Source organism: Anser brachyrhynchus, assembly GCF_964034855.1.
Source record: "Anser brachyrhynchus genome assembly, chromosome: 7".
Classification (NCBI taxonomy): Eukaryota; Metazoa; Chordata; class Aves; order Anseriformes; family Anatidae; genus Anser; species Anser brachyrhynchus.
Window position 1 is genome coordinate 8,018,415 of NC_137701.1, and position 24,680 is coordinate 8,043,094.

A 24,680-nucleotide genomic window follows, 5' to 3' on the forward strand; every position below is an offset into this window, starting at 1 on the left:
ATAAGTGGAATTAATAATATGTTGCAGTGTTTTAATGAATTAATGGCTACCATCACCCTCGAGTTAGAAGCACACTTGATCACCTTTACAACAGCTTTATTACATTGATTCTGCACGTGCCCGGGTGGCTGTGTGTGTCTGTTTAGATGTCTGGGGATTTGACACGCGTGTGACCTGGCAGGAGGGGGCCAGCCCTGACCGGGATTATCACTGGGATCTGCCAGCAGGCGCAGGAGCCAGGCGGGCCGTTCTGCTCACCCACCTCTGTAGCCCTCGTGTCTGTTTCGTTGTCTTCTGGGTGAGGGATGACTCGTGCAGGTGCTGCCCATGTTGCTTGATGTGTAATCATGGTGCTTTTCAGCTGTCTGGTTTGGCTGGACTAAGTCATCTTGGAAGCCCAGATTGCAAACTCAAATTAAGGCACTGGCAGCCAGCCAAGGAGCGCCTGCGGGAGCGATGCTGTGTCCAAAGCTTGGGGAGGTCGGCAGCCCCAAACGGAGTCTGTGCTACCCGAGGGGCTTACTGCGGTGTTCCCAGGTCTGTTCACTGCCTACTGGCTAAGTATCAGCCTGTTGCTTCTAACTGTCGGAGTTTGTTGGTTCCAGGGATGCTTGGGTCAGTCACAAAATCTTGCTGTGAAATCCTCGCGTGAACTTGACCCTGCTCGTTGCCCTGTAACACCAGTGGATATGTACGCTGCTGATGAGAGAGTAGCCTTTGTAACTGACTTCTGGAAGAGGCTGACAGCAGCAGTTTGTTTGGTGCGGAGTGAGTACCTTCCTGTTTTGACAGGTCGATTTGATTTGCTAATCCTGAGCCAGCAGATAGAAATGCTGATGACTGTTACAGGGCAGATGCTCCTTTTTTGGGTGGGGTCACGCCTTCTGTTTGCTTCAGGTGCTGGGGCAGAGCATCGTGGTGATGGTAGTACTTAGAGTAAGTTACTTGTTTACACTTCAAATTAAGTGTTTTAGGACTAAATTTATTTTACAGCCTATTACAAGCAGGCAGAGGGAATAAGAATTTAGGAAAAAATATTGGGCAAACCTAATGGTTTCCATACTTCAGGATATGGAGCTCAGTTAGTGCAGAGCTGGCGTGATGGGTCATTTGTCTGAAATATCCTTGTGGTCAGCACCAGGCGATGGGTTTGCCCCTCTTGCCCTGTCATTCTCACATGAATTTCAGTTCTGAAGTTCCAGTCTTTTGGCGAGATCTGACTCATTTTTGTTTCTAATTTGTTTTATATCTCATAGTAAGATTTTTCTGAAGAGGGTGTTTGGTTTTTTTTTTTTTTTTTTTTTTTTGCATTTTAAACTAGTGTAAGATCAGCATCGGTGGCATTGCTTACCCAGTGTGTGATGGGGTAAGTGATCTGCTGCTGTCCTGGAACGGGCAGGAGGATTTTATGATGTACGTGTGCTTCCAGTGGAGCCACCACTCAGAAAAATACCAAACCATGGCATGCATCGTGTAGTCACCTGTCTGCACTTCCCTTGGAGAATTACTACTTGAGGTGCAGTATGGTTTTTCTGTCTCTCATCTGGCAGTGTTTTGGTGGTTTTGTCTCACGTGCCAAAGGGAGAGGAAAGGTAAGTGAAATACTAGCTTTCTTCTGGCGCGGGAGTGATCTATGCATGTATTTAAAAGGCAAAAAGGGAGGTCTGATGCATGCATTACATTTTTCTTTGAAAAACTTGGTGTGGAGACTAGTTTCAGCTGTAGCTCTAGGGTTTATTTTCAGAGTTGATGCAACAGTAGGAACAGAATTTGCCTGTCCAGGACGTTTGGACAGACTGTTGTACAATAGATATAAAGAAGCAGCTGTCTCCATATGCTCCCCTCTTCTCGCCATCCAAACACAACTTTCTTTTGCGCTCTGTTCCCCTCGTGTGTTTGCAGTTTGAAAGTCTGGCTTACCTACTGTCTGCTCTGCTGCCCTTACCTGCAGGCAAGGCATGATCCAGATCAAAGCGTCGTCCTCCTGGATTAGTAAACAAGCCCTGCCCCGCGCGTGTATCACTAGGCAGATGAGTAGCTCCCTGAAGAATGTTTTGAGGATTGCGAAAATAATTTTTATACAGAGAGTTTCTGCTATAAAAGAGATTAAAATATGCAAATAGTCAAATGAGCAAGCAAGTGTGCCTCAAGACTGAAGGTGCTGTGTCTGTAGTCACTTGTTAATATTTCCCTTTCCATGCTGGATTTGCTTTGCAGCTGAGTTTGAAAATGCTTCAAAACTGGCAGTAGAGCTGAGCTATTTCCCCTGGTAGTGTAGTTCTGGTTTCCTCTAAGTGTGTCTGTCTCTCCATTTGTTGCTTTTCAGTTTAGTCACTCATTTTACATTGAAACAGCTCTGGGCAGAGCTCTGCATAAATAAGCTCATGATAAAAAAGTTGGGTTCACTTTCCAAATAATTAGATGAAACTATGGAAGAAGAACCTGTGATATTCTCCCACTGGACCCTGTTTTGAGATGTGGAGGTGCTCCTCCAGTAACTGCTGTTTTTTTTTTTAACCCTGAGGACAGCTGGAGCATCGAGGCTGACTCTCCAGAGCTCCCCAGCCCTACATCCCTTTCTGTGTGCTGCAAGCAGTCCGCAGGCCTTTTCTCTTTGCTGTAGCAAAATTCAGGAGATGCTCTGTGCACCCTGAACATCAGTGCAGCAGCAGGGTCCCCTCTGGCCTGTCAACCAGTGGGAACCTGAAGCAGCCTCCTCTCTGAGCAGCCTGGGATGAGGTCTCTTGGCAGCCCGGGCTTATCTCAGCTGTGCCTTGGGGGTCCTGCCCTGCCTGCTCCCACGGCGCCTGGTCCTCGCCTGACCCCGTGGGAAGGCAGCTCGGGAAGCGGAGCCAGGGCAGCCCCAGCACTGTGCAAAAAGGGCTCGCTCGCTGCCAGCCCGCTGCCCTAAAATGCTCCAGAGCGCTGGCGAAAGGAACGGGCAGGGGTTTGTATCCGGGAGCTGGAAGGCCTTTGCTTGTCGGAAAGACAGGGACTTTAGGGAAGTTAATGCCCCCTTTTGAAAGTAAAACCCGGGATCTAACCTCCCTGCATAGGCTGTGTCGCTCCTTGAAAGATGTCAGATTACACTGTCTGACAAGCTTATCCCGTACTTTTTCAATCACCTCTTTACATGAATAGTTCTGTTAGTTCTCAAACACTACCCTAGTTTTTTAATTTGTTTTTTTTTTTTTGATTATAAGTGAAGGGCAGAAGATGCGGGGCCACCTTGGAAATGTTGTACTTGGCTCCCTTCCTGCTGACGGTCAGAAATACACTCGGTGCTGTCTTTTGCTGGTAGTCACAGGGAGGTGTGTGTGGTAAAAAGCAGCCCTTCCAGGCTTTCTGCTGCAGGCAGAAAAGCAACCTGCTTGCAAGAAAGCCCTTGCCTGTGTCTTTAATGGAGGAGTGTCCCGAGGTGGAAATTGCTGGCCTTAGATTTAGAGGAGGGATGTGTGCCTCGAGGAAAAGCTAAGCCAGGAAGCACCTGGCAGCCAGATGGCCCCTCGCGCGCTGCATCGTACCCACACCTTCATTAGGGATTACCCTGGCTGTCTCCGGGTAATAGATTTAGAGGTTTGGGGTCACCGAGAATTAGAAAATTGTGGCCAGTTGCAATTAAACCTAAGTTATTTTTAGAGGACAAAGAGCCGAGCTGGAAGCTGACTTAGAGCTACTTGAAATGTTAGGGCTTGCGTGGTGTTTTCCAGGTGCCCAACAAAAGAGCCCGTGCTCTTTGGTCTGACACAAAGCAGCCTGGGGTGGTGGCAGGTGGGCCAGAGACAGCACCATGGAACTGGTATTGCGCTCCCCTCGGACAGCTGGCTTTGGGGCTTTCTGAACAGTTATGTGAGCAGCACAGAAGGGTTGCAGGCTGCCCAGGCCGTTAGCAGGGTAGGAACGTGTGCTTTGCACTGTGATTTACAGAAGCATCACTCGGTGTCTTACACTAACGTTTGGTCTGTATTTCATTTTGTATTTCCCCTTCAGTGTGCCTGCAATTCAGAAAGTGCAAACTCATGTAGTTTTTTTTTTAATTGTGCTAACACGCATCCTTTCTGTGCTGCTGACCAGTCGGCAGCAGCAGGTGGAGGCACGTGGTGGGGCAGGAATTCAGGCTGGCCCCATGCGGGTGCTCAGAAGTGGTTGTGAGGAAATTGCTCTCCCTCCTACAGCCCCCGTACTTGCCTGCCTACGCGGGAAGGTGAAAGAGGCACGGCAGGACTGAGATGCGTGGGTGGGTTTCGGCTGCCTCACTGCAGTGCTGGAGGACGGGAGCCATTTCTGGGAGTCCGTGGCCCTCATCTTCAGGCTCTGGCTGAGTTTGGGGCTGATGCAGCCCTTCCCTGCTTGGCAAGGGCTCTAGGTAGGTCGTGGGCACGAGGTGCCAGGCACAAGCTTTGGTAGTCTTGTGGCTGTGCGAGGTGTGATTGCCTTCCTTACAGACGCTTTGGGGCATCCGCAGGAAGCTCGAGTGGGTTGTTCATTGCTTCCGTTCTCGTGCCACTGATGGGATAATAAGAGTATTACTGGCTTTTGTCCACTGTATTCCCTGAGCATCTTCTTTGCAGACAATAGATCTTGTCGCTTTCATTTTAAAACTTGCTCAGCATAACTTGAAAGCATTTACCATTCAAATACCACTTTAGTTAGCTGTTACTGTTTATATTGCAGTCTGTTGTGAATTTCCTGCAGTGAGTTCTGAGGAATCCGACTCAAAATCCATGTTTTAAATATAATTTCAGTTCTCAGGTTTCTACCAGTGGGGTTGGTCCTGCAGCTGAGATCCCTGTTAAAGACAAGGTAACTTGCATTGCGCAATGGAAGTGTTGAGTATATTTTTTTAAAGATGAGCCAGTAACACCCTACCACATGATGTGGTGCGGCCACATGAATATGGAACAACTCTGTCATGAAAGGGTGGATCAAGTTGTCCAGTAAGTCTTTTCTTTTTCTAATCTCTGTGAATCTGGAAGACTATATGGCATTTCTTATTTTAGCCATGGAAGAGGAAAAATAAATCTCAGTTCTTGAAAGCTACTGCCCCAGGTTAGACAATCTTTACATTAACAGTTTGTTATCCAGAGAGGTAGAGAGGTTTGAATATCTTTTTTTTTTTTTTTTTTTAGTGGACTGATTGTGTCTTCGACCTGTATAAAGCCCCACAGCAGCATCTTAGAAAGAAGAACAGGGAGAATGTGCCCGGAGGATTTACTGTGCTGCTGTTGTTTTTCCCCAGAGAGGAACCCAGCTGTTTTGAAGCTGAAATAAAAATGTAAATTATGAGAGAGGCATAATTAGGGCACTTCCTTGAGACAATGTCTCATGCAGGCAGCTTCAGTCCTTGGAGGGTGTGTGTTTTTAATAACAAAGAGGTGTTCAAGCAGTAATGAAGGAGGGGGTGAGGAGCAGCTGCGTGCTGTGATGGTGCTCCCCGGCTCAGGAAAGTTGTGACAGAGCAGAGAGCTTGTGCTTTTCCCCCGCCAGATCTGCTGGTAATATGAGTAAACCTGGTGAAGACTTAAGCTTCTAAATGTGAATTACTGCTCCACTAACACTGATACTAACAACAAGCAGAAGATGCTGGTATGCATCCTGTGCCATACATTTTGTATGGTATTTGTGGAATCAAAATGTCGTACTTGGGGACTTGAAAGAACAAACCTCAAGCTAGTCCTTAAAGGGGCATACTTTGTAGAGACATAGAAAGCAGAAAACCAGGCACACTGATTGTGTTTTTGGTCAGGGGGTTTTGAGTTAATTGTAGGGCAGGAGGCCTGAGCGTGTATGAAGTGGTAGGGAGAGGGGGAGCTAAGCTGTGGTTGGAACGGGCCTGGAGGAGCAGGCTGGGATGGTTCCCAGCTGGAAGCTGTCTGCAGTGTTTGTCGCTTTTCCCTATTAGGTTTTTGGCACCTGCTTTCACACTGTCAGGAGTGCTGCACATCTGTGTAGAGGTGCTTAAAACTGTGTGTGTGTCTGACAGCTTTGGGATATCAGCCTGATAGGTGTGCAGCTCCCTTTCCTTGTTTCTGCACACTTCTTTTTTTTCCAGTAAGTCCTGTGATGTAATTATGTATGGGATGTTAATGGTAGAATAGTTTCAAGACTCCAAACTTGTACCCTCTTAAGTAGTAGTAACTAAGGTTTATAATATTACCTTGCCTAGGGAATGTGGTGAAGTACTTTGCCTTCTTCGGGTAAGTTTGATACAGATGTTCATGATCTAAAGAGATCTTAAATGGTCTGAGTTTTATTGCTAGGGCCTGCCTACAGTTTCAAAATGGAGAGAGACCCCTTTCAGCCTGGCTTCTTAACAGTGCTATGAAGCGGTGGTGTGTTTGATGTAGGCATGGTCTTGTACACTGATGTTTAACTTTGAAGGCTAAGAGGCATGAATAATGTTAGAGTGGTGTTTTAAAACAGCATTTTTTTCACACTATCTAGCTTAATACATTAAATCACTTTAAACATTGAAGAAGAAAACAAAGCAGATTTTTTTTTTCCATTCTAAAAAGGCTGTGGTTTAATTTTGGTTTTGCCATTTAGATTTCTATGGTGACAATTGGTAAAGTCATGCTGCTTGTCAGATGGAGAAGTACATGTTTGTAAAATGTCATTTAAGATAACTGGAAAATGCCTGGCTGAGCTGATGCCCATTTTATTTTTTATTAATTTTATTAATTTTATTTTTTTGTGATCTGCTGGAGTCATATAAAGGTCTGCTTTAAATCTTGTATATTCAGGATTTTTTTTTTTATTTTAGGGATGAGACTGGTATATAGGGGACTTTCCACAAGAGCCTAATCCTGAATCTGACAGTTTTGTAGGGATAGCTGCATTTCTGTCAAAGTTTTAAATCAACACCTGTCCCTTACTAGAGAATTATCTCTGTTCCCCAATGCCATCTGTTAGTTACCAAAAATTCTGCAGAAAGAATTTTTTTTTCTTCTAGAGTGCTGAGGGCGTCAGGATTTCTTACAGAGCTGAGCTGCATCCCTCTGAAGTTCCCCAAGGCTTTCCTGTGCTGCTCAGTGTAGGTGCCTTTTATTAATTCTCAGCCAACTTCCCATTTTACAGCCTCGTTCTTGCAAACATTTAGGCATGTATATGTATGTAAGCGTGCACATATATAACTCCACTGGGCTGAATGGAACTTGTTATCCAAATACCACTGGAGTTGAATACTCGGACAGTGCTAAGTAGGAAGTGTCAGCAATAGGGCCGCTGCTGTCCATACATGAGGGCTGTCACCTGGGCAGTTTCCAAGTGAAACACGTTTCACTTGTAGTCATCAGTGCTGCTTCAGCCAGTGTGCTGCTGAGGCATGTGAATGACTAACTGCGTCCCACCTTCCCATGCTACAGCAATAGCTCCTCCACATACAGAAGGACCATAAATAGGAAGCTTTTCCTATGACAGTAATGACTTCTGGGATAAGAATAACTTAGTACTGTACCAAAGGGAATAAGTTGTTGGAGAGAAAATATTTGGGTAATCTGGCAAACGTGGTATGTAAAAATGTGTATGTAATCTGTCCCATGGAAAACTCTGAGATACGAAGGACAGCATGTGTGTTGAAATACGAACATTCATCTGGTAACCATCTTGATAATCTACTGACAAGAAAACAGCTATTAACTCATCTCACTTGTTTCCTGTTTTGCCCCAAATTGCCATGCTGACACCTGGGTGACTGTAGTTATTGATAAGTACGCCCCTTGCTCCTCTCCCTCAGTGGCATGGTAGCATTTTTGGTTTTACAGACTGTAACTACGAGGACCTTAGTAGGCAGAAAGAGGTTTTGTTTGTTGCTCTGAGAGGGGGAAGGCTCCATGGTCTGTTCCCTCTGCACTGGAGGAAGGTCTGTGGTTGTAAGGTGCTTGTCAAGCACTGCACTGATCTGAAGGAAGGCAGCTGCTGTGGAGGACTTCAGCAAGGGCCCTGGCGTTTTAGCATGAATCCAACTGGAGAGAAGGACTAAATGATAGCAAAACGATGATATGTGATCTAGGTTGTGTTTGATTCAGTGAAAAGAGCCATGTATTGTTAAATAGCATCTTGCATTGAAAAAGTTTCAGAGGGCAGACTGTCTGTTGTGGAAGAACCCGTAATCCTCACAATCCTCACCAATGTGGTCTTTGACTCGCAGACATTTGTTATATGGGACCCTCAGAAGAAATCAAGTAAAGTTAGTACAGCAGCTGTTTTATAACCTGGTCATAGCTCTTGTTTGTTCTCCACAAATCTGGGGCAAGGACGATAAAGACTTGGATGAGATTGTTAGGGATTTGCAGTTTTTTTTCTTTGTCTTTATTCATTAAACCTATTGGAAATAGTAAATTTGCCATAGTTTTCTAGAATGTCCTATGAGCAGCATATAGACCTTGCTAAAGATGGTGTCTTAATTGTTGATGTCTGGGATTTATGATGAGATTCCCTGGGAGCCGAGAGCAGTGTGTAACAGCATTACCCCTCTTCAGAGGGGGAAAGCGTAGATCCCTCGGAGCATCACTTGCCAATTGCTGTGTGTAACTTGGGGCAGTGACTTTTGGGGAGGAGGAGGGAGGTCTCCCACTTGATTGGGCCATGAATGTAAGCAGGCAAATGCGTGTAAAAATGTAAGTGCATATGTAAAGGTAAGCATTCATATTGCTTTTCTGTACACTGAAGTAGCAGGGAGAGATCAGCTTGTGCTAGTTGAGCCTAACCACATTGTTTTAAAGAGAGCTGATATTTCTAATTACTCTTGCTTTATGTAGTATGCTGCAGACTTGATGGTACAACAGTTGGGACCAGACGGTAGAGTCTGGATAGCTTGTTATGAGTGTGATAGTTATTTTCCAGTAAAATAGCTAGCAGGCTTTATGGCTCTTGATGTGTCAGTGGAGGGTCACCTGCTCAAATGCTGCTAAACCAGGCTGCTGTTTGGGTGTAAGTGAAATCTTTGCCCGAATTACTTGTTGGCCATTAATTAATCTCTAGTTTACTGGATTAGAATTTAATTTTGGCATTTGGTAATGAAAGCCAAAATTTGTTGTTGTTTTTTTTGTGTTTTTTGTGTTGTTTTTTTTTGTGTTTTTTTTTTTTTTTACGCTGGTGATTTGAGGCCCAAGTCTAGCAAAAAGCTTCTAGCAAAAGCCAGGCTATCTGTGGCTAATCAATGCAGGCATGTGAGGTCCCAGTGACTTCACTAGGGGTGAGGAGGAGTCTGCTTGTAGGCTATGTTGCAGGATTAGCAACTAAAGCATGATTATGTGCTTACCGGTGTGATTATTCCCTTTGTTGCCCTTCGGACAGTGCATACCCTGCTGTGGCATTGTCCTTAGACCTTTCAGGCCTGTGGGGTAAAACTTACCCCGTTCTTATGAACTTATCTGTTCCTGCTCCCCTGCTCCTGGCTTCCTGCATTACATCTGAGGCAGAAGGAGGCTGCCTTCTTCTGGGCAAATGGTACTTTGCATCTCCTCTGTTGTGCAAGGATCTCTGGGTCATCTTGTTGCCTTCTTTAGTGTTTGAGCTGAAGAGTGTTGCTCTAAGCATAGAGCATTAAAGCCCTAATGCTCTTCCCAGCGGCACTGCTGATAGCACTGTGAACTGCCCAGGTACTGACCTCCCGATTCATAAACTTTCATCAATGCACATCATAAACTTGAATCCCATGAGCCAGCTCCAATCAGCAGCTGAATTGGGGCCAGACTCATTAGGGGAACCAACAAGTCTCTCTTTGAATGCAGGGCACACAGAGGAGAAAAGGGCAGGTCTTAAATCAGTGTATGGTTTGATTGTTTTTATTTTCCCAGAGGCCCTGAAGCAATGTAATGCAGGTTTTTCAACGCTGACATCACAAAATGCTGGGACGTGCTGCCAAGTTCATGTGGGTGGAGAAGAAAGGTGGTGTTCTCAATTCTTACAAACACTTCTGCTTCTGTTCTCAAGGAAGAAAAAAGGAACAAACTTTCCTGATGATTCTCTGAGAATGTAAATGCCACATGAGCATTTTGGCTAAAGGCAGAAATGGCATTTCCTGTGCTGACTTCACTGCTCAATTGTCTTGTCCTAGTTATGTAAGTTGGGTTTTATCAACTGGAGCATGTGTATAGAAAACCAGTTGGAGAACTCTGCGAGTCATTTATCACCTCCTCACATTTTCCAGCAGAATTACTCATACTCGTGGTTGCACTGAAAAGAGTGTTCAGGTATTCTGCGTCAAAGGATTTAAGTTGCATCCCTTCACTGGTAAACTGAATATTTTTTTGTTACTATCTCTGATATTTAGGCTGCAAAACCTGAAAATTAGCATGAACATCTATCATTTTTTTTAAGAAAGCAACTCAAAAGCTTTTTGTAATCACATCACTTCTTGATAAGAGGGAGAATTGTTGGGCTAAAGTCATTCTTGGTGAAACTTCAGTTCTCTCAGTAGATGAGAAATTAGTCTTCACACTTACATTTACATCTGCTACAGATAGCGGCATGGGAGGGATGCTTGTCACCAGTTTACACGCATCATTTGCTTTAGAACGGTATACTGACAAGCCTGATAGACTGTTTTCTTTATTGTAACCAAATCTGAAGATGCTTTTCATTCAGACTTCCTTACGGAAATGAATTATGATGCTTATGTAAAGGGTATGCAGGCGAGTTCCTTAAAAGAGCACGGACAGTCACTTTCTGACTACTTGAGAGTGCCCAACGCAGCCTGAAGGTGGAGGCACTCCTCAGGGGCTGTTCAGTCAGGTGGCATCACAGCAGGAGAGGTTTAGGGCTGCCTGGACTCTCAGGGCTGTCTGGCTTGCTCTCCTTTTGTCTGTCGTTAAGCACTTGCGCTTTTGCTGCGCTGATATGAGATGGTCTTTTAAAGATGCTTTGTAGTTTTTCTTAATCTTGTTGTCAAGTGCACTCTATAAAACGAGTGTTTCACTGTTGCAGAGCTCTGAGATGCTGCAGGGCTTGGGCAACGTTACTTGAAGTAATGACAAACTAAGTTCCTGGCAAGCAAAGGAAGGGGCTGAGGGAAGAAGACAAACAAAAAGCCTCCAGCCTCAAGTGGAAAAGAGGGCACATGGTTTAGTATAGCTAAATACGTGTGAATCTAGAAGGTTCTCCTGAAGTTGCATGTATCTGTTGGAGTGGGGAATTGTATAGTGGCTTCAGCAGAGTGGAATATGAATGGAAGGACACGTTTGGCTTTGCCTCTTTTTGCATGCCCACCCTGAGTGTGCTTGCAGGTGGGAGCTGTTAGCAGTAGAGCTGTTGATCACAGCAACAAAACCGGCTTGTTCTGCTAATCACTGGGGTCGGTAATGGACCGCTAAATCTTGTTTGCTGTAATTGGCCTAGTAGTGCTTTTGAGTCAGTGGGGCAAATAACGTACTCAAGATTTGTCCTGGGATCTTCCTTGCAGGCCACAGGTCTTAGAACATAAACTATTAAATTACTGTAGATGAAACACCAGGGAGATTGGTCTCGGAGTCCCGTGGGGATTGTGGAATTCCAAATGAACTCCTCGTAATTTACTTAATCAAAGTGTGTGTGTATTTTTTCAGAAGACATTCTCTTGTGAGAACGCTTTCTGAAGCAGCTAGTGGAAGTGAGGTACAGCTGGGGCTCCCAGCTTCCTTCTGAGAGTGGCAGGCTCCTTCTGCATGCTTCTTTGCTTGCTCTGCGTGATGTGTGGGTACGTAACGGCCTCACATCGAACCTCCTGCAGGGGCAGGTAGGCCAGAAACCTCAGCACTCAGTAGGGAGGAGGAAAAAAAAATCAGCTTCAAACTCTCCCTGAAGTCCTAGCACGCAATAACTTCTTAACATGACACAAAAATGTCCATGGGTCAGAATAATTGTGCTGTTACAGTGCCTTGTAGAAAATGTGCTTTGCTCCCAGTTTCCCCCATTCTTGCTCTTCCCTTTATAGTTAATGCTGCAAGAGTTTTTTGTTAGTCATTTTTCTTCCAAAACACAAATGCTACTCTGCTTTGCAATAAGTCTGTATGTTTCCCAGCCCGCCGGATCTGTGGTGTAGGCTACAGTTTGTGCAGTTCAGGTTGAGCAGACTTTGAGCACCGGATCTTTCCTGTTAGCCTGAAAAATGCAGGTTCTCAAAGAAAATGACTACAAACATTTGTTTCTTACGTGGATTGATCTGTTCCCTTCCATGTGCTTGCAGATATGGACGTGGGGCCAAAACTTGTAAGACTGATGTTTTCAAAAGGATCTAAGGGCTTTCGGCATGCATGCCTCTGTGAAATGCAGTGGGATGAACACAAATCCTGATTTTTACTTTATTTTTTGTACACAGTCCCATGAAATCACAAGGCAGCGTGCACGCAACTCCCCGGGGCTTGCTGCTGTGCGCTTGGCATCCCCTCATATGTAACGCCAAGGAGCAGGTTTCCCAGTTGAGCTCCCTGCTTGGGTAGGTGGCTGCAGGGGGCCGCGTGGGGTGGACCCCTGGCTAAAAACCCTGCATCCCCAGCTGCCTTGGAGATGTCCCAGGGGACCTGGGGCCCTCTGCTGGAGGGGAAGCAGAGTACCTGGGTGTTGGTGGCGGTACGACTGTGGGTGGCTCAGTTCCCTTGATGTGGTACGAGACCAGAGGAGATGAAGGCCTTTAGGTCTTGAGCAGGGGGGGACAGTGTGTCTCCAAAAAATGTCACCATTTCAGCTCATGAAAGAGGAAAAGAGCCTTAGTGGTCATAGGCACCTTTTTTATTTTAATACGGAGAGCATGTGTGAGCTTTTTGCTCAATTAACTTTTCCTAATGCTCTGTAAATTTGCCTTCAATGCATTTGCATTGTGTTCAGATTATCTAATCAGCTTCCAATGACTCCTTTCATTTTCTCCCCCATTTCTCATCTGTGCTATCGTGATGAAAGTCAGTGTTCTACAGCAGTAGGTTTTGTGGTTTGAAAAGACAAGAGCTCTGTTTAGTGGAAGTTGATTTAGTGTCTAAAAATAGAAAAGCCCTGGCTTGTCTCCTGGATCAGGTGGTTATAGTGGTGAAAACCACCTGTCACGGGAGGTTTATGTTTTGCTCCTGGGGAAGTAAGTATTCTGACAAAGAAAAGTATGCAACTTCAGGAAAATGGGAATTGTAACTTCATTAGCATCTGATGTCAACTGAAAAATATATCGAGTGTGCTTAGATATTATAGAACTATTTTTCTGCAGTGAAGACTGTGTATTATAAAGACCTTCCGTATTTTTAGGGATTATAGGATAATAATAACTTGGCAGTTAAAGTTATTTAGGGTTGGAAGCTGGCTTCAGATATATTCTCCTGAGAGTAGATTTCTTTAACCACATCATATAAAAAAAAAAAAGTTATATTTAGAGTGAGATTAAAAAAATTCCTAGCAGTCTATCATCTGGGGCTGGATCTCTGTGATGAGAACTGCTAACTTAAAAGGAGAAATGCAATTTTGTAGAAGTCTTACTTTTTGTGTAGAAATTCTTAAAGTTCATTGGGGATTTCTGGGGCTAGGGTTTTTTTTTACGGTGTCGAAACTTGATGTACTTGCAAGTAGTCCCGATGTGCACAGATTTGAGCTGATATTGGAAGTGCTGAGAGGTGAGGTGCCTGGGTGGCAGGGGTAAGTTCTGGCACGCACCCACCTGCCTCGCCAGAGACATTTGCATTTATGGCTCTGTCCCTGCATGCCACTGGCTTTTAGTGGAGCTGGCTTCTTAGGCAGGCAGGCACTCTGTGACCACGCACGTTTGCGGATGCAGGTCCTGATCCACACAGCAGAACCTTTCTGCTTTCACTCAAGTTCCTGGAAGAAGAGCGGTTTACTCTGAGAAGCCGTGCCTTCACTGCGACTCTGTGGGGGACGGCCCTCCCTTCTCCTGCATCTCAAGGAGAAACGATGTCTGGCACAAAACCTGAGTGATCTCCAAGAAGTCATTCCAGCCTGCTTTGCAGTAATTCTCTCTTTAAGTCCAAGTGTTTTGTTTGGCAAACCAGCAGTAGTGTCAGGCATGTTGAGTGCAGTTTCCTGAAGGAAAAACAAATACCTCCCTTTAATATGGAGAGTTAATTGGTGGTTTTGTTTTGAAAAGAAATTGTTACGCTTTTCTGAAAGCTGGATGGAAAGTCCTGGAAGCACAGGAGCTGGAATAGTGAATGTGCAGCATGAGTGCAATGTTGGAGATACTGTCCTGCTGTGCAGAGACAGACCTGGAGACGCTGCCCTGGGATGTGGAGGTGCCGAAACAACTCCCTGTAAATAACACATCTTGGTGGCTGTTTTGCTGTTTGAATCATTCTTGCATTATTTGTCTAGTCTCAAAGATGGAGACGTAACGTTTAAGGAATTAGCACATGTTTTTCGATCAATAACTGAATAAATTACTGGGGAGCAAGTCATCCTTTTCCATCTGAGATATGCGACCTTTCAGTCCTCGGCCCTTCCAGGGCCCTGCACTCACTGACCAGGGTTGTGTGTTTGAGGTGGCAGCCGAGGGCAATCTCTGCTGACATAAACCAGTGGTGTTTCACAGCTGGAAGGATCGTGTAGCTCCTGCTGGCAGGTTAGGGATGTATGCTAGCCTTTGTCCCCTCTGGTATTGCTAGGCCTTCTCTGCACTTAGACTTGACTTGCCCTTACACAGAAGATACTTGCTGGCAAAAACTGAGTGCTTCACTTTTTTTTTTTTTTAAGAGGATTGCAGTCACTTAAAAATGTGAGGGATCAGAAACGGTTGAAAAAGGTTCATCTTCCAGACTTTTGTTTAGCTGAGAGCATCACGTGCCACTAGAGCATCTTCCTTAGCCATTTAAATGCTGTTGCTGCACAGAGACTCACGTTGGTTTCCAGGACTTGCTGAGGGTTTTGCCTTTCACTTGGGCTCAACTTTGAGTTGCTTAGGGAAGTTCTATTAATTTTTTTTTTTTCTTGGTAGGAAGTCCCTCCACTGGGAGCTCAAATGGCTTTTTTCTGTGTAAGTACAGTTTGGCCCAGCGGGCGGTGCTGATAGACCTGAACCCTGTGTGTCTCACCGCAGCTGCTCAAAACTGGAGCTTGTACCCATAAAGTAGCTGCTTTTGTGAAGATAAAATACGTTACATTGGTGTATAGAGGTGAGCTTTCAAGATGGAGGAAGCGCAGTGGAATTTCCAAAACACTTTGTTCCAGGAGCAGAGGTCTCTCTGCAAAGTGAGTTAAGAACAAAGGTTTGCCAGAAAATATGCAGAACAGATACTCTAACTTACTGTACTGATTTTTCTGAACTTCACTCTTCTGTTTCTGTAAAAAAAAAAAAAAAAAAAATTATAGTGCTTTCCTATCTTTTTTATGTGCATTGTTTTTAGCTGGAGCATACAACCCACCCTTTAGACAGGTCATCTGTAGAATCACAGCTGTGTCCAGGAGCTCACATCTGGAATATTCTGTCCAGTTTCAGGTTCCCCAGCGTAAGAAGGACATCGATATGCTCTGGAGTCAGTCCAGTGGAGGGCTGCTAGGGTGATTAAGGAGATAATGAGGTATGAGGAGAGACATGCCTTTCTCCTGTCTGGAAGAGAGGAGCCTACAGGGGAGTATTATTGCTGCCTTCTGTGTAAAGACTGGGGCCTCACGAATGGAAACTGGTGCCGAAGATCAGATGTGCTGAGGGCAGTTGGCTGTGGGGTGACTGCAGCCATCAGCTGGAGTTCTGGCATTGACCGACTGCAACAGAGTAACGCAGGTGTTCACACCTCGCTCTGTCCCAGTTCACTCTCTGCTGACATTCTCTCCTGGGGAGTTTGCAGTAAGTTGTTGAACAAGGATATACATTTAAATACGAGTGGAGTCGTGGAAGTGAAGAACGGTGGAGGAACATCAGGGGATGTGCAAAACTAGCAGTGTAGCTTTCCATAACACAAGGAATTTTCCTCTCCTGTCCCTGCATGAAGTACCCAGTTTCTAAGAGGAACTCCTCTGTGGGATGTTCTTGGCCTGGGAAAGGCCGGTTGATGTGCCAGGGAAGAAGCTGTAGTGTTGTTGTGAACAGAGAGGGCAGACAGGCCAAGTGGGTCAGCAGAAGATAATAGCACAGATAGGAAGAGGCAGCTTCTGTCTCTGACACTTACAGTTCAGCTGCTGAACAACCACAGGGTCTGCAGGCAAATGGTGACCAAAATAGCTGTTTCTGCACTGCAGCTATTCTCTGGCAGCAGCAGAACATGTCTGCCACTCGGAGGTCACTTTTATTCTCCTCTGGCCAGTCTGTGGGTGACAAATGCTTTTACCAGGATAAAGCTGCTGGCTGTCGCTGCAGCTTGTGCCAAGGTTAAATCTCATCTGCCTGGTTAAGGTTGGCTTCTGGAGGTAGGACGTGAGAAGTGCTGGAGGAAAAAAAAGCAGGAAGCGGTCCTGGCTTCAGGTGTGTGTAATGGTTGGACTGTAAGATTTCTTTCTTTAAAAGCTGAGAACATCTTTCAGGAGCCCTTAACAAGTTCTTGAGAGAAGCAGCGTGCTTCGTTTGTGGATAATATCAGATGATTGAGACATATTGCTGTGGTTATGATCTCTTAATCGTTTTGCGTGAGTACAGTTGGGCTCTGCCAGGTCTGAGCAAATGAGCATGGCAGGTGAACATCTGAACGTGGCATTAGTGTGTGTGTCGCCCTAACAGAGCAGAGATCTTTCTGACCCCTGCAATTTTATCTGGTGGGTTCTGATGAGACAGAATTAGTTTAAATCTTGCAGTTTGAGGCAGGCCTGAAGGCTCTGCTTTTGTGTGATGCCACAGCTGGCGATGTCCCCGAGTCTCTTACATCTCCCGAAGACTGCAGCCGGCAGCTGTAGGTTGAGATGCCCCTGCTCACATGGGCTCACAGAGGGCTTCAGACGGGGGCCGAGAGAAATTAGTAAGTTCTCTGGGAGTAAAACCTTTTGTTTTTGCTGTCCCAGTGTTACTGCTACACAAAAAAATGTTGATGCATCCTTTGCAGTTGTGCTTGAATAGATGGATCGCGCGCACAGAAATAAACATAGCAGCAGCAAAGGAAGACCAGCCAAACCAACAACAAGCAAAGGAACAAAACAGCTCTGTCTGGCTAGAGATGCTTAATTAGTTCTCCTGTGTGGTCTCCCTTTCATCCTGCTAACACTGCTTGGGTTAGGATTAAAAATAAATACATTGGTATTTCCAAAACATGTAGTATTTGGGTATTGCCCCTTTGGGGAAGGGGGGGCAGCTCTTTAAGTGAGCAACTCTCCAGAACAGAAGGCCTTATAAAATTTATGATGCAGTACATAACTCTGTGAGGTCCTTATTTCATCTGTGGCTCCATGACATGTTTGGTATAAAATAAAAATGGACCAATAGTATTTTATTTTAACATTTGGTAAGTTGTTGCACCCTGTTGACTTTTTCCTAGCAGGGTGGTAAGTTCGTTTCCACTGATGATAATTGTATTATGATTTAAAAAACAAGTTTATTGCAGGCAGTAAAACTGGTCTTCTGTTAATGGTTTAAAAAAGAAGTTACATTACACAGTTAATGTTTTAAAATAGTGAAAACCAAGTATATCACTGCTGCCACTGCAAAGCTGGAGGTGCGTCTTACCCATTCAAAAATCAGTATTGAGGACTGACTGCATTATAGGCTTCTTCCCCCGTGCTGGGTAATAGGCTGAAAATATTTGGCAGGTTTTTTTTACAGGTATGCCTTATAGAGCTATTGATTGCCTGGACCTGAAATCCTTCAGGTTATTACTGTTACCTTAATTACAAGGCGTGTGTCTAGACAGATAGTCTTCTGCTGACAAATATATTTGTAGATTTTACATTTTTGGCTAAGATTGATAGGGCTGTGCCAGATGTGCATCAAGACAGCAAGAAGATTTATTTTCCAAGGAGATAACTAGTTTCCTTTGGGTCTCTGGTATTTGGAGCCATAATCCATGAAGCCACTTCTTAACTGGGCTTAAGGGCGTAACTGTTATTGCAAAGGAGGCAGTAATACAGGTCCTGGGAGAGAAGCTGAACAACAAATTGACGATTGTTAATCAATACTTTTCTTCCCTTCCTAAATAGAGTGGAAAACAGAGCAGTGTCTGTCAAGTGAGTATGGAAATTATTCTTAATCCTTCTGAAGGGCCTTCTGGTGGTAATGAAAACAGCATACACGGTTAAGAAGAAATAAACATACGTGTCCAGCTGAGAAGCCATGAGGAGGAGATAAGCAAGGCGATAGTAATGGGGCTGTCAGAACCATCTGAAAGCCAAAGGAACAGAGAAGAAAATCAGTTTTGATTCCAGCAGCTAATTTAGGACAAAAGGTCATGGAGGGCAGCAAAACCCAAACTTTACTAGTATTTAGAGTATGTTCTGATACATGCCATGATGTGTGTATATATATTATTTTTGTTACTGGACTTGAAGATTTTGTTTAGCTCCTAAAACAGAGCTTTCCCTCTTTCATTCAGCCCTGGGAGAAGTGAAGTAGCTCTACGGAAATCTTAGTGCCTGCAGAGAGATGTCAAGTGGAGCCTGCAGCAAAGCTGAGAAGTGTTCAAGTGACTCTAGGAGCTGGGGCTTAAGTTTTCACATTGCTTACATGGATGCTAAGTGTCCTTGCTATAAAACTGTTTGTGCTGCAGTAGCATCTGCAAGTGAGGCGTGAGATATAGCGCAAGTTGTGCTGGGCACTGACTCACCCAGATGGGGTGAACTGGGATTCGCCCTGCCTGGGATTCGCTGATTCGGGGTGGCTGGCCACGTGTATCGAGTGGAATTCAGACCTGCTCACTGCCACGCCAGCGTTCCCAACACATCCGTCAGATGTTTCCTTTATGGTGTCCCCCAGCCTGCACGTGTTGGGGGGTGGCTGCCTTTGGAGGACTTTGCTTTGAAACAGAAGATAGTATCTTCCCTGGGCCGGTTAGGGCTGGCTCTTCCAGGGCTTGCTTTCAGAAGGACAGAAAAATTACATCTTTGGCTAGCAGTACTTGTAACGAATTGGGTTGCAACAGCTCCTGTGTTAATAACTGAACTGCGAGCTCTGCTCCAAAATGCCTGGGACCAGGTGTGAGGTGTTCATGTTGCTGTTGGTGGGTAATGAGGCGTGAGGCTGTACCAGCTGCTCACCCTGCTGTATCACACCTCCTCTTCTCTCCTTGTGGCATTATCTTTCTCCTGAAAGGTGATTTTTATCAGAGGACCTGCAGGAGTTGGTTCCCTTCTGCATCATTTTTGTACCTTTTTTTTTTTCTTTTTGGATTGTTCTGTTTCTGGGTGTTTATGCCCTGCTCCTGTCCCCAGTTTCCCATCGTGTTGTGTTGTTGGTCCCATCCTGTTGAACAGCGCCGTGTCCTGTCATTCCCGCAGGGCCGAGGAGCATAGCACATGGCTGGGCACTCTTGAAAAGAGAGGTCAAAGAGTAACAAATGATGCTCGTTAGGCTAAGTATGTCCGACAGCCCTGGACACCCAAAGAGGACAGTCGTGATATTTTAACCTATTACGGGGTCTAATTAAGTTTAAATTAGTTTTTTTCCTCTGTATTTGAATGGGAGAGGATTTTTCCCCCTTCGAACACGCCATCTAGTTCTTGCCTGTGAGCTTAGAATCACAGGCTGTCTGAACCTCTTAGCATCACCAGGGGTAGTATACGTTGGCAAGCAAGAATATATATCTCTATACTTATTTGTGTAGTTGGAGCGCCATGTAGCTGTCCGTGTGTCGGCCCAGACCTACTTCTTGGTGAGAGCCTGGCCCAGCTGGCAGCAGCAGCAGGCTCCCTTCCTGTGTCGCACAAGTAGGTCTGAGCACTGTGCAGCAGATGTTGCCCGCTGGGTGACAGATGCATTTAAAACTGATTGCGAAACTGGATTTGGGATTTTGCAAATTACATTGAACAAGGGCAAGTGCTATTTAAGTCTCTGTGCTTTCACAGGGAACCGTATTTCTGTTGCACTGAATTTCTGTGTAGTAATAAAAGCTTGGGGCGCTGCTCTAAGAAATCTGACACTGAATTGCACCCGGAAAGCCAGGTTTAGGCGTTGTTTAGGGGATGGTGGGCATGTGTGGTGAGCCAAGCAGTGTGCTGTATGCTGCAGAGATCCCAGCTGCAGCCTGAGACCCATGAGTGGGGATATTAATGGAGGTGTGGAGACAATTAGCCTGTGAGTAACTGCTGCGCTAATGTGGCTGTACAGCTCTGGGCTGCGGTGCCCAGCGGGGTTTTGGGCTGGGAGGTCCGAGCAGCTGCCCCGGGAGTCTGGCACACCGGGCTCTGCTCTGGCCTGTGGTGCTGTCACACTGGCCTAGTGGCAGTGCAGCAGCTGGCACGGTTGTGGCTAGGGCTCTGAAAGCTGTACCAGCATCCGTGCGGGTTATTTTAGTTGTCTCAAACCCAGCCTCTGGGATCGTGCAGGTGCCTTCTGATACCGGTGTAGCTTATGCAGCAGTAGCACTGCTATTTCAAAGCTTTACACGAATGGGTAAGACTGACTGCCCCAGTGGGAAAACAATGGTAAGTTCAAGGAGCGACTCTGAAATCGAATATCCCAGCTGTCCCGAGCACCAAGGCTGCAGTGTAGGATCGCTACAGGCAAAAACTCTTTCCTAAAAAGAGCAGATCTTAAAAGATGGAGCAGTTAAATGTAAAATGTGAGGTAAATACATGTGCTTCTAAGAGACATCTTTCCGTATATTGATCCTCAATGGAGAGATGAAAGGAAGGGGCCAGTCAGGTTCCCAGCTCTGCAGTGCGTGCTGTGAGCAATATCCAGATTTCCTTGCTGTGTGGTCTGGGTGGAGTGCCCTGCTTTGTCCTCGTCCATTGCCAAACTGGTAGAGTTGTCAGAAGAAAGAAGGCTGAGGAGTTAGGATCATCTCTACCACTCTACCCTTGTACTATGCTGAGACTTTTTTTTTAAGCTGATGAGGTTTGCTGCTGTGTAATGTGCTGCAAACATTCATTGAGGGGAAAAAAAAAAGTGCTGATCTTCTCCGGTTTCAACACATTTCTTGGGGGCAGAGGGCAAGAGACTTGTCAAGCAGCTATTTGTGCTGATTTAAGTAGCATCGACAACAAAGTGAAAACAACAGTAGCGAGTAAAATACATTTTCCCAGAAGGCTGCTGTTTTCAAATGAAACTCCTTCAGCAATTTGAGCATGCAGTCTCCTTTTAAAGCTTTGATATGTTTGATAAGGAAATAGAGGGATTTCCATTGGGAAAACTGAGATCTGAGGAATCACCATCAGGAATACTGCATAAAATAGAAAACTAAGATTCTGAAAACTCTGATTCTTGTATGCAAAAAGCTGGCTGAAGGAGAGCATGCGGATAGCCTGCTTTGCTACGTCTGACATCCGCACTGCTGAAATTGTTTTCACAGTCTGTCATGCTGTTATAGGAGCTAATTTAGAAAAGAATCTGAACCATTTGTTTCTGATGGACAAGTCTCAAAAACAGTGAAGTCTTTTTGTGGCACCAGGATCTTATAATGACTAATAAATATCTTAATTGTGAGATAGGGAACAGCATCACTGCTGAAATCGATTTTATGTAACGTAATGAGGATGGCTTGAGTAATGTAAATAAGCATTACTGCCCCATTGAAAAGGATGGCAAATGATGACTGGCAAAACTAAGGGAAAATGGCTTTTTTATTTTTGCAAGTTTTTCTTCTGAGTGAACTACTTCCATATTGTTTTCTAACGATTTGAAATTAAGAAAATCTGTCTCTTATTGCTGGTCAAAGAAATGCAAGCACCCTGTAAATTAAGGAGGCTTGAGTCAAAATGGAAGGCTTTTCTTTTTGGTTTCACATTACTGAGTAGCAATTTTTTCCCAAGATTTTACCTGTTGTAGTCTGTAGACAAGGCAGAACTGAAAAAGGGTGTGTTCCCATTGTTGCTTTTTTTTCCATCTGGATAAAACTAGATTTAACAAAAATTCACCCATGTGTATTTATTCAAGTTTTAAATAGATGAGAGTGCAATAAGCCTGCTCTCAAGGCAGTATTTTTTATATGACAGCTGCTGAAGCAGCCCCATTAAATGGCCTTCTTGGTTATGGCATGACAGTGAGAAACGTCATTTTCTTTTTCCTTTGCAGAAAAAGGAGTACTCTGTGCACCTTCTCCCAAAGACACTTACAAGCATGATGACTGTTTTTTTCCCCCTGTGCGTTTTCTGGAAAACAACATTGAAGGTTATATTATTGTGGAGCAGGTTATTGTATGAAAATTCTTTATTTCCAGCTGTAGCACAGTTTGAACTTTTGTATTCTGGTTACTCCAGCTATTCTTCCATAGCCTTAGTTGTCTAAAAGTTTAATGCGGATAAACTTCAAGCTTTTATAGAAGTATTTTAAAGAAAAACTGAAACCTCTTGCCTGCAGTTGAAAGAAAACATTAAAATTATGCCCAAAATCCCAGCAGAAAAACAGATTTCCCTGATAACTTTTCACAAAAGCCACATAATTCTTCTGCCAGCATTATGCACCCCCGGAGAGCTGGTAAGAGGTCATTTGATTACAGGATTAGCCAGGCCCCAACCACCTCCTCGCTTCGTCCTTACTTCTGAGGATGTCACTGCAAGAGGGAGCCGCCATCCCATGGGTCAGCGTCCAGCTGTGTGCATGATGCCTGTTGGTGCTGGCACAGCCCAACTCCATGCTCCCCTATAGCACCAGGAGAGGGGAAAATCTCAGGGCAGGGCCCCCAAGCTGCGATTCGGGATGGTTTTCCCTGGCTCGAGTGAAGATGTGTTTGGTAGGCATCCAAAAGCCGCTGCTGTGTGTTTAACAGGACAGCTGCGGTTTCTGCTCTTGGAAATCCATCAGGGTTTTCCAGACATCTGGGAAGAGAGGAGGGAGTGGGATATCCAGCTTGCACTGCTGTGGAGAAGCCAGCACTGGAGTTTGAGGTGTGTCTCCATATTTTCTCAGTGAGTCAGTTGTAAAGTATTCAAACTAAATGTATGCAAGGAGAAGATCCTTGCTTTACAGCACCATGTAGGTTTTTCTTTCTTCCTTCTTAGTTGCAGAAGTCTCTTTGATATTGCTTGATGAATTAAGAGAAGGCAAAGACTGTGGTTGATAATCCCGAGTTCTAGATCTTAGTTTGGGTATATCTAGAGCCGTGGCACCTGTTACCTTCTTCTAGGAGGTCTGAATGTTTGAAGCTGTGCCTTTTTTTGGAAGGTGTTCTGTAGTCAACCAGAAGCTTCCATGTTTTTGGAATTTCCACCCTAGATATAATAAATGTAAAGAATAGTGTTACACGTCCATTACCTTGGAATTGCAGAGTAATTTTATGAGCATATTTTCTTGATATTGCAATACTAGTATGACCAGAAGATAAATTCTTTAGTGAAATGGGTTCCATATATGCGAAGGCCCACATGTTTAGCAAGTCTTATCTAAAGAAATCCGTATTATAGCAGATCACTGAAAAATTGAGATGCTTCAGAGGTTAACAGGGATAGAACATATAGGAAGAAATTCTTTACTATGAGGGTGGTGAGGCACTGGCACAAGCTGTCTAGAGATGCTGTGGATGCCCCATCCCTGGAGGTGTTCAGGGCCAGGCTGGATGGGGCTTTGAGGAGCCTGACCTGGTGGGACGTGTCCCTGCCTGTGGCAGGGGGTTGGAACTGGATGATCTTTAAGGTCCCTTCCAACCCAAACTGTTCTTTGAATCTGTGATATTAGCAGGCTAATGATTTTAATTCTTGGACCTGAACCAGAACTGCTGGCCTGGACAGGTGTGAATGGTGAAAGCAAATCTCTTAGTTCATATTGTTGCAGTTAACTCTGAGTATGACGAAAATATTGTTCTGGTAAGCATAAACACGTGGAAATTACTAAAAACTTCTAGCAACCATTGGTTCGGTTTTATGTGCCAATCCATTATCCTTCCAGGAAAGGAATACTGAAAACAGTGTTCACTGATGGGTGGTGGTGAGGTCTGTTCTCTTTGCTTGTCTTGCTTACCTTGCTTAAATTTGTATTTATGGGCTCAGTTGGGAAGTTGTGTTTTGGTTCTTCACCTTTTCTTAAGGCTGGTACTTTGAGTAAACGTGAATGAAAGAAAACAGGCTGTGACCACACAATCCAGTCCCTCTCGTGTGTTGCATGCACGGCTGGTGGTTGTACCTGTAGTTGTCTGCGGTGCTGCTGGGTCCTGCTGCTGCGGTGCTGGGTCTGCTGCACGTGGCTTCCGCTGCTGTGCCAGGACCGGGTGTGTTGTCAGCCTTTGGTAAGATCTGATCGTGGCGCTCAAGCCGGAGCTTTCTCTTACCAAGGCTGTTGTGGCTCTTGAGTCACCCTGTAGCAGCACACGCTCCCTCCTCAGGGCAGAATTATCCAGTTCTTTGGTTCAGTTACCGTTACTGCCGGCGTGTTTGCCTTCGAGCTGGAGGCAGTGCGAAATTGGCTCTAGCCTTAAAGACCTCATCAGCTCAATGTACTCCTGTGCGGAACCGTGATTGTGTTTGACTTGAGTGCAGTTAGCTGACTGTTGCTTGGTAATTTGCTCTACTGAATGCTCTTTTCCTTCCACGGTCAAGTGCAGAAGAGTCCTGTGTAAAGCAATTACAGCCATAGTGTTATCTGTAGGGTTTTAGCACAAAAAAATTGCCTCGAGTGAATGCATCCCATGTCTGCCTGAGGGCTACAGATGGCAGGATTTTGCTGCAGCCTCCTGATAGTCATCTTTGTGCTGAAACACGAGTGG

At 45.0% G+C, this 24,680-nt stretch overlaps 1 protein-coding gene across 19 annotated transcripts in view; it reads left to right on the forward strand.

Annotated features, from left to right (window-relative positions):
* The window catches only part of MAP2 (microtubule associated protein 2), a 197,919-nt gene that overhangs the window by 7,784 nt on the left and 165,455 nt on the right, over positions 1 to 24,680 (forward strand). For 2 of the 19 annotated variants that reach the window (XM_080598966.1, XM_080598987.1), the window contains exon 1: positions 4,219 to 4,366. The exons of 8 other annotated variants lie outside the window; for them this stretch is intronic. Coding sequence is in view for 1 of the 11 variants with exons in the window: in XM_080598992.1 (XP_080455118.1) it covers positions 922 to 936; positions 1,322 to 1,366; positions 1,551 to 1,592 (102 nt within the window). In the remaining 10 variants the exon portion in view is untranslated. Of the gene's footprint in view, positions 1 to 906; positions 937 to 1,321; positions 1,367 to 1,550; positions 1,593 to 4,206; positions 4,367 to 6,950; positions 7,034 to 24,680 lie in introns of those variants that run through there. 9 more of the 19 variants (XM_080598974.1, XM_080598977.1, XM_080598992.1 and 6 more) reach the window with 8 other exon arrangements.